The sequence below is a fragment of the Carassius auratus genome, unplaced genomic scaffold (assembly GCF_003368295.1).
Source record: "Carassius auratus strain Wakin unplaced genomic scaffold, ASM336829v1 scaf_tig00051057, whole genome shotgun sequence".
NCBI lineage: Eukaryota > Metazoa > Chordata > Actinopteri > Cypriniformes > Cyprinidae > Carassius > Carassius auratus.
In genome coordinates, this window is record NW_020527185.1 from 14197 (window position 1) to 24278 (window position 10082).

Genomic DNA, 10082 nt, shown 5'->3' on the forward strand with positions numbered 1-10082 from the left:
AAAGATTAACATATACCTCTTCCGTAAAGCTTGGTGGGGATGGTGTCCTTGTGGTGGGGTCCCTCTCCTGGGATGTGGAGAGGAGAGTAATGGAGGCCATACAAGAGAGAGAGGTGCCAAGGGGGTTCCCAGAGGGTAGACTTTTTGTGCCGGCTGTTTTGCGCCAACCAAACTCATTAGAATGCCCTTCAAACTGGATCAGGACAATGACTCAAAACACCCTGCCAGTTCAGTCAAGGACTTTATCAGGGCAAAGAAATGACAAGTCTTAGATTGCCCAAATCAATCTCCAGATTTAAATCCGATTGAACATTAATTTAACTCCAGCTGAAGAGGAGACTAAAGACAGTAACTCCCCAAAACAAGCAACAGTTGGAATAAGCTGCATTAAAGGCTCGAGAAAAGCATTTCAAAGCATAAGACAAAGAGTCTGGTGATGTCTATGGGTTGCAGACTCACTGCTCTGATTGCATGCTGATCTGCAACTAAATATTAGCTTTTAATCTTTTACATCTTTCACGCCCCTGGGTTATCTGTCTGTTTTTTCCCTTATTGCATGTGTGTGGGTGTGTATGGTTGTTTACACTTACCATGTGCTTCTGTGTCATCGTGGTGCCCATCTCTGCCCTCTTGTTCCATTATTGATGCCGGTCTCATCTATCCCTCCTCGTCTCCAGCTGGTGCAGGATTTTTCTTTGTCAAGAAAATGATGGCTTCTTGCACCCTTGTATTGATTATAGAAGTTTGAATTACATTACCATTAAGAATAGGTAACTCCTGTCCTTAATGTCATCTGCATTTGAACTTTTGCAGGGAGCCAAGGTCTTCAGTAAACTAGACCTTCATAATGCTTATCATCTGGTTCGGGTTCGAGAGGGGGATGAGTGGAAGACAGCATTCATCACTCCTTCAGGACACTACGAGTACCGGGTGATACCTTTTGGCCTGACAAATGCTCCAGCTGTCTTCCAGACCTTGGTTAATGACGTGTTGAGAGACATGGTTAACAAGTTTGTCTTTGTGTACCTTGATGACATTCTCATTTCAACATGTGCGCCAGGTGCTACAACGGCTGCTGGAGAACCAGCTGTATGTTAAAGCAGAGAAGAATCAAAGCCGATCCCACCAAGGTAACGGCCGTAGCCTTGTAGCCATCTCTAGACTCACGCAAGGCACTGCAGCGGTTTATTTAGGTTGCTGCACCCTTGACAGCTCTTACCTCCACTAAGGTATAGTTTAGGTGGAATTCGAAAGCTGCGTCGAAAGTCCTCATTCATTCCTGCTCCTGTTCTTTCGTTTCCAGACCCTGAACATCAGTTTATTGTGGAGGTGGCTGCTTCGGAGATTGGAGTAGGTGCGGTCCTTTCTCAGAGGTCCCCCAGAGATGGGAAGGTACATTCCTGTGCCTACTACTCTCACTGCCTGAGCCCAGCAAAACGGAATTATAACGTAGGGAATCAGGTGCTGTTGGCTGTCAGGTTGGCCTTGGGTGAGTGGTGTCACTGGTTGGAGGGGTCAGGACAGCCCTTCTTGGTTAGGACAGACCATAAGAATTTGGAATACGTCCGTTCGGCCAAGAGGTTGAGTCCATGCCAAGCCTGATGGGCACTCTTCTTTGGTTGGTTCAACTTCTCTCTTGTATCGTCCAGGCTCAAATAATTTAAAACTCGATCCCCTCTCCCGTCTTTCCAGGGATATAAGGAGAATGGGTGCATCGAATGTAACAATTATCCCTAAAGAAATGGTGGTGGGGTCCCTGGTGGATGTGGAGAAGAGAGTACTGGAGGCCATACAAGAGAGAGAGGTGCCAAGGGGGTTCCCAGAGGATAGACTTTTTGTGCCGGCTGTGTTGTGCCCTGAAGTCCTCCAGTGGGGGCATTCATCTAAATTATTCTGTCATCCTGGGGTTCAGAGATTACCGGCTGCCATCTGCCAGCAATTCTGGTAGCCATCCATGGCGCAGGACATCAGGCAGTTTGTGTTTGCCAGCCCAGTTTGCACCCGGAACAACAGTTCTAATCAGCCTCCTGTCGGTCTGCTTCACCCTTTGCCCATCCCCTCCCACCCTTGTTACACATAGCCCTTGACTTTATCACTTGTCTTCCACTATTGAGGGGTAACATCGTAGTATTGAGAGTGGTGGACCAATTCTCTAAAGCAGCCCATTTCATCCTCCTTCCCAAATTGCCTTCAGCCAAGGAGACCGCTCAAGTGGTGGTTAACCACATCTTCCGGATTCATGGCCTTCCGGTGGATGTGGTTTCTGATAGGGGGCCACAGTTTGTCTCCCGGTTCTGGAAGGAGTTCTGTCGGCAGATTGGGGCCTCTACGAGTCTGTCGTCAGGTTTTCACCCTCAGACCAATGGGCAGTCCGACCGGGCAAACCAAGTTCTGTAACAAGCTCTCCACTGCCTGACGTCCCATAAACCGAGTTGCTGGAGCCAACAGCTATCTTGGATTGAATATAACCACAACTCCTTGCCAGTGGCTGCCACAGGTATGTCTCCATTCCAGTGCTCCATTGGTTTTCAACCTCCTATGTTCCCCTTACAGGAACCTGATGCTGCTGTTCGGTCTGCCTTAGCCTTTGTCCACCTGTGTTGCCGCACCTGGAGGAAGCCTGAGGAAACCTTGGCTCGGGGTTCCAGATGAACCAAAGCAGCGGCTAACCATCACCAAATTCCTGCACCCCGCTATGTATGTGGTCAGAGAGTATGGCTGTCAACCAACGACCTTCCTCTCCAGGTGGCTTCTTGCAAGTTAGCCCCCTGGTTCATGGGGACATATCAGATCACCAAGGTATTGAGTCTGGTGGCAGTAAAGCTCAAGTTACGTCTGTACGGTCCAGATGAGAGGAACTGGGTCTCGGCTCGGGATATTCTGGATCAGTTACTGATCAACGACAGCGTTGAGGTCTCTTATCTAGAGTGCCAGAGGATGCTCCTGGGGCAGGGGGTAATGTCATGCCCCTGGCTGGTCAGTCTGTTTTTTCCCTTATTGTATGTGTGTGGTGTGTGTGGTTGTTTACACTTGCCATGTGCTTCTGTGTCATCGTGGTTCCTGTCTCCGCCCTCTTGTTCCATTATTATCTTATTATTGGCCACAATCACCTGCTCTGCATTATGTTAATCACTCCTTCTCTATTTAGTCTCCTCATGTGTCCTGTCCGGTGTCAGATCATCATGTTGTGCTCGCTGTTATCTTAGCTCCGACCCGGTCTCATGTTTTGCCTGAACAGAGATCATGCCAGTTTTGTTTTCATCCGTTATTTTTGTTTTTCCCTCTACCTCCTGCTTTCAGGCAGCATTAACTCGTCCAGCCCTTCTCTTGATCGTGATATCTGATCGCTGTCTCGGCTCTTCTTTGCCTTGCCACCAGTGCGCCATCAGTTTCCCGCCTCAACAGCGCCCCCACCTCCCTGTCAGTTTATCTTGGCCTTGCTTTGGTGGATTTTCGCTATAGGAATGCGTCCAGAAGGCACTTTTGGATCTGCTCCGTGCTGCCTCATACCTGGATGTTTTTTTGTTGTTGTTTATTTTTTACCCTTTTGAAATTAAAGCCTGTTAAATAAACTGACCTTTTTGGGCACCTGTGTCCTAGTCTTGCAGTGACAACATCTGCCTTAAATTCAACTATTCCAATACTTATGCTCACATCAAATAGTGGGATGAACTGTAAAAGTTCTGTCCTTTTTATTTAATAAAACATGTATGCGTCAAAAGACTTAATAATAAAATGTGACATTCTTTAGTTTTGTTGCATATTCATCTCTTAATCATGTTTGCAAATGTCTTGTCTCTATCACTTAGTGGGGCTTAGTTCTGATTATAATGCAAAAATAGTAATAATAATAAATAATAATAATAATAATATAACGTTTATAAATATGTGGATTAATTAAGAAAGCAAAAAAAGTTCAAAGCTGTAAGTTGTAGATTCATCATTACACAGGAGGTGGCGACAGTTAGTAACTATTTGTGACCACAAACCACATGAAGAGCCTAGAACTGCTGAAACGAGGCCAGGGGTGTTGTTTATTGTTGTGTGTGTGCAGAAACACTTATATGAGAAGATTTTCACACGTATGTCTTTTGGACCATACTGGATACATCTGAAACACTAGATGTATTCATGGAGAAAGATGATAGGAGGAGGTATCAACAAAACAACTTCAAAATACAAGACCTGAATGAAGTTCAGCATGACAGACTCACAAAAACACAAACGGAAGAAGTGAAGATAACGTTAGAGAACTGCTGCTGATTCATGATATCAAGCAGCCTATTGTTCTCTTAATCAAATGTTTTAATTAAAACAGTACGTTTCTTTGGCCTACGCTTACCAATATTGATTTTTCTTGTTTTAAGCGTATTTCAGGAAAAAAAACTAAATGTTGGAAGTTATTTTGCGTCTCTTGATTTAATAATGTCTAGATAATTTAGCAGCTAAACACGAGACAAAAATACAAAGCAATAAATGTGTTAACAGAATCACATTTTACATTTTCAAACAAAATGTCACTTGAGGGTCAGGAGTGACGTGGTATCCCATCATGCTTCTGTTATAGCTTGAGTTTATTCAGTGTGTGTGTGTGTGTGTGTGTGTGTGTGTGTGTGTGTGTGTTTGCATTTCCACGCAACACTGCACTGCTGCTGCTGCTCTTTGACTGCATATGCTGCGGTTAGTAACACATTCATACACATATTACACACACACACACACACACACACACACCCATAGAGTCCTGCAACATTCACACGCAGACAGAGAAACCACACACACACACACACACAAACACAAAGACTCTCTAGCAGCAGCACATGCAGGAATATAAACCCCAAATTTTGCAAGTCAAGTGTCAGATGTGTGTGTGTGTGTGACAGAGGAAAGAGGAAGTTGTGTGCAGTTGAAAGGCTTCCTCCCCTGTGCAGGGTTGCAGAACAGCAGCAGCGGCGCGGAGGAAAGAACGAGAGACGCAGACGACACGAGAGACGCTCGCTGGACATCCTGAAGAAGCAGGAAGACCTCAAAGGTCAAAGCAGAGAGAGGCACTCCACTGATGAACTCCCCTTCAGACGCAGGACACTTAGTGAGCAGTTCATCACTTCTGCATTGAGTTTAGATCGAGTCTGTTGGACGGTTAGTGCTGGGTTTGTAGATCATGGATGTGTCAGGAGGGTTTTAGGTCTCTATCGCTGCTGATCTGAGGAGAGTTGGCTGGAGATGGAGCTGTGGAGACAGTGTGCCGGATGGCTGATCCAGTGCCGAGTGCTTCCTGAGAACCACAGAGTCACCTGGGACAGCGCACAGGTGAGCGTCCACCTGCGTCCACACAGATCTTAAAGGGACACTTCACACAAACATCAACATTTTCTCGTCATTTATTCATCCTTAAGTTGTTCCAACCCTATCTGAAGTTGGTTTATTTTGAGTTGAACACGAGAAGATCATTTGAAGAGGGAGGGTAGCCAGTCCATACTGTGGACGTCACTGGGGTGTTCAGTGGTCAACAGAAGACTCAAACTCATTCAGGACTGGAACGGCCAGAGGATGAATAAATGACAGTTCTTTCCCTTTTTGGGTAAACTGTTCCTTTAACTTCAGTTTTACATTCTCTAACACTTCACACAGACACAAATCAAGTCATTTTGTCATTGTTTTCCATTGTACCCAATCTTTTGTGTAGATGGTGATGAAACTGGAAGTTTTTTTAATAATTGTTCTAAAATAAACATTTGAGGCATTCTACTTCCAAATTGTGTTTAATTACATCTATTCCTTGCCATTTCTTTCCAATAATTTGTGAAATTACTAACAATTTCTCCGCCGTCTTCTTTCAGCGTAGGTGTTCAGCTACATGTAATTCTTATGATGATGTTTCATTTTTTTACATCTGGAATATATAAAAATATTATATTATTATAGCAATTTAGCAAATGACTGTCTAATATTCAGTACTTTTTATCCAAACCTTTGGAAAGAGTTTTTAAACATGCAAATTGGCCTGTAGACCAACTCAGCGAGTTTTGGTGGTTTTCGTGTCTGGGTGAGAAAAGAATTCGGGTTTGGGTTTGAAAGGGTTTCTATTTTGTGCCAAAGCAGTGAGACCTGATCCACAGAGATGCTGCTGTGTGAACGGGTTTGAGACGTGGGTCTCACGGTGACCAGGACTGTGAATATCTGTGCGGTTCGTCTGTCTAATGTGTGTGTGTGTGTGTGTGTGTGACAGGTGTGTGATCTGGCCCATGCGCTCAGAGATGGAGTGTTACTCTGTCAGCTGCTCAATAACCTGCTGCCTCAGTCTGTCAACCTGCGCCAGATTAACCTACGACCCCAGATGTCTCAGGTACACAGAGAGAGAGAGAGAGAGAGAGAGTATCTGTGTGATATGGAAATCACCTGATTACCATCACTAGCTGCTGATCTTAATGGCAAATGAGTGTGTATGTGTGTGTGTGTGTGAAAGCGAAAGACCAAGCTGAACTTGGCGAACACTGTGGTCACTGGTCAGTGTTTACTGGTAACCTCTGCTTTCTCTCTCTTTCACACACACACACACACACACACGCATACACTCACTCACAGATTTGAGAAAGTTTATTGTGTGTGTTTCTGATAAGTTTACAGCACTTGTTTCATGTACAGTCTTATATTGCACTTCCTTATTCTCGACTTAACTTCCTCCTACACACACACACACACACACACACACACACACGCCCGAGGCACAAGGCTGTGACTCAGGAAGTACTCTAAATGCAGATGTCGATGCTGTTTCTGCATTTGTCTCTCACACAGTTTTGCTCTGACTGTGTGTGTCACGTATGTTAGCTGTCTGACATACACCGACACATGAACACACACACTATACCAGCAGCATTCACATGAACTGATTACATGTACTCTGGATCACATAATCAGATCCAAAAAAATGAACTCATTTGTAATTAGACTAAATTACCATTTTAAATACTTGTAATCAGATTAGATGGATTACATGATTCCAGATTATTTACACAATGGCAGAAAATTACTCCTAATGTACTGATTTGCCCTTACTGTTACAACGTTTGCCTTTCTATTGCTTACACACTATATTGTGTGTGTGTGTGTGTGTAGTTCTTGTGTCTGAAGAACATCAGGACGTTCCTGTGTGCCTGTCAGGAGAAATTTGGCATGAGGAAGAACGAGCTTTTCGAGGCCTTCGAGCTGTTTGATGTCAGAGACTTCGCGAAGGTCTGAACTCTTGATGATGATGATGATGATGATGATGATGAAGATGTAATGCTAACGAATGCTCATGATTGACAGGTGATCGACACACTGTCCATCCTGTCCCAAACACCACTGGCCCTGCAGAGCGGATTCCGGTAACACACACACACACACACACACACACTCAGTTGAGTTGAGTCAGTCATGGTGTAGTCACCCGAGTGTCGCTCCAGACGCGTCTGACTGCTTCTCTGTGGAGCACAGAAGCAGATGTTCAGCAGAACGCTCACACATGTGATTTGTGTTCACTGCAGGCCGTTTCCAGATGAAGCGTGTGTCGGAGATGACGACATCTACACCGGCCTCTCGGACCAGATCGAGTGAGTGTGTGTGTGTGTGCAGAGAAATCTGACAAAACCCTCTTCATTTGTCAACACAACATGACTTGTGACTGTCTCTCAGTGACACGGTGGAGGAAGATGATGATCTTTACGACTGTGTGGAGGAAGACGAGAATGAGGGAGATGATATTTATGAAGATCTGATGAGGACGGAGGAACCAGAAATAGTGAGACACACACACACACACACACACACAGAGAGAGAGAGAGAGAGAGAATGTAAAGATAACTGTCTGTGTGTCACAGCAGCAGAAGGTTGAAGTGGACAAGAGGAGCTGCTGTCTTCAGGAGATCAGACAGACAGAGGAGAAATACACCAACACACTGGAATCAATACTTCAGGTAGACACACACACACACACACACACACTCATGCACTCATGCACTCGCTCCTGTAATCAAATCTAACAGTAAATGAGCTGCTGGTACACCACAAGAAAGAAAAACCACAAATCACATCTCTTTAATATCTTGTAAATATCAATTATTCATGAGATTACATCGAGAGCAAATGGAGACATCGATAAATCTGAAATAAAACATAAGACATAGAATCCAGAAAAAAAATACAACACAGAATTTGGGGGTAAAAAAATATATATATAATTTTGGAAAACATAAATAATAAAAAAAAGAATAAAATAAAAAAATAAACATTTAAAAATAATTAAACCTTTTAGTAAATTACTAAATGTATAGTTTTATTAATAATTTGAAAATTTGACATTTTTGATAACTTTGTATTAGATTATAAGATTAGAAGAATAAAATTAGAGGAAAAAGACTAAATTAAACCATTCAAAATATAAAAAATGACAAAGTATATGTATATATATATTAGGGGCTGAACAACTTCAAGTTCTTTCAAAGTTGATATTTATGTGAAGAAAGTGGAGTTGACGTCATTAATGAACAAACGGCTGAACCTTGACCTGAGACTCAAACACACAGTTATGGGATATGACACAGCGCTGCCCACATGACTATTGCTCTTATTACAGCTCAGTTTTATCAGATCGTTTGTCTCTGGGTCGTTATATTACTCACAGATTTCTGCTCGTTCTCAAACAGATACTGATGAAGTAGCACAGTAAAGATTACATCCATATGAAAGCCTTAGTGAAAGCATTAATTAATGTCTCTCTACTAGTACTGAAGCTGTGGGATTTAGTTACAAAGACATTTATGCTTAAACGTTCCAGTTTCTAAGTTATTTTATAGAGATATCACAGAACAGCGTTGACAGTCCCCTGAATGATTCTGTGAGTGATGAACGAGCTGCTGTCTGTAGTCTGTGTGTGTGAACGGCGAATAACTTACCTGTACAATAATCTGTTTAAAACATGCATTCTCACGCTCAGTTTCGAGCATCCAGATGCTGTACTCATGTGGAGCGCTTTAGGGGTATGCATTTATGTGTCATTTTAACTGTCTGGAAACTGAGCGTAAATGTGGATCTGAAGGATTTCTTGTCCTGTTGCGCCCTCTGTAGGTGACTAGTCGACGTCATGCTTAAAGTGCCACTAGTCTGACTAGTTTGATGACTTTATATTAATTATTAAGATAAAAATAAAAGAGAATTTTGGAGGGAAAACATTAAGTGATTAGACATGTTTTCTATTTAATTTCACTAGAGGAACTGAGGTTTAATGAAAGGCAGCACATATTTGGTGCCTGGTGTTTAATGTTAGTGTTCTCTCGCTCTGGTGCTCTGAGGATCTGACCGTCGGGCCGCTGTGATGTGCAGGTGCTGTGGTTTACTGATTCACTTACAGTCACGTCTCCTGATGAGAGGAACGTGTCAGTCAACATGAAACCGAAAGTGTTTCAGCAGTAGGGTCTCTTTAACCGCGAGCTTCTCTCAGACACACTTAAACGATGAACACGTGACTCACAAACACATGTTGTGTTCACCTGTGTGTCCTCAGCACTTTCTGAAACCCCTGCAGCCTTTCCTTCAGCCCGAGGACATCGAGAGCATCTTCATCAATATTCAAGTGAGTCATCATCATCCTCCTCCTCAGCTCATGAGTGTCTGGTTCATCTGATCAGATCAGTAATACACGTCCTCTCTCACAGGATCTGGCCGAGACTCATCGCTCTCCTGCTTCACGAGGTGCAGGAGTCTATCCTGCGTTTACGAGCCGAGAATCTCTTTCAGATCTTCATCGACTACAAGGAGAGGTACAGAGCTCAACAAAACTCGTTCAGGCACTTAACTTAGGCTTTCAGTTCAGCTCATGAGCTCTGAAAGAATCTGGAAATGAATCATTCATTCAACTGATTCCATTCAACAGCACCGAATCATTCAGAAACTAGTGTCTAAAATTCATCTAAATTAGCGAGTCACTGAATCATTTAATTCAGTGCTCTGTTTAGGAATAAAGAAGGGACTCTGTATATGAATGAGTCATTAAATCATTGATCTGTTATTTGTAAAACAGCTGATTTATTTAGGAATTACAG

At 43.3% G+C, this 10082-nt stretch overlaps 1 protein-coding gene across 1 annotated transcript; it reads left to right on the forward strand.

Annotated features, from left to right (window-relative positions):
- Window positions 1-4869: 4869 nt before the first annotated feature.
- Window positions 4870-9800, forward strand: LOC113089784 (proto-oncogene vav-like; the record flags this gene model as incomplete). The annotated part of the gene is made up of 9 exons (XM_026256115.1): window positions 4870-5310; window positions 6230-6346; window positions 7120-7236; window positions 7312-7370; window positions 7530-7595; window positions 7678-7783; window positions 7863-7958; window positions 9545-9613; window positions 9696-9800. Coding segments are annotated over exons 1-9 (822 nt in total), but the record flags the coding sequence as incomplete, so codon positions are not given.
- Window positions 9801-10082: the final 282 nt, after the last annotated feature.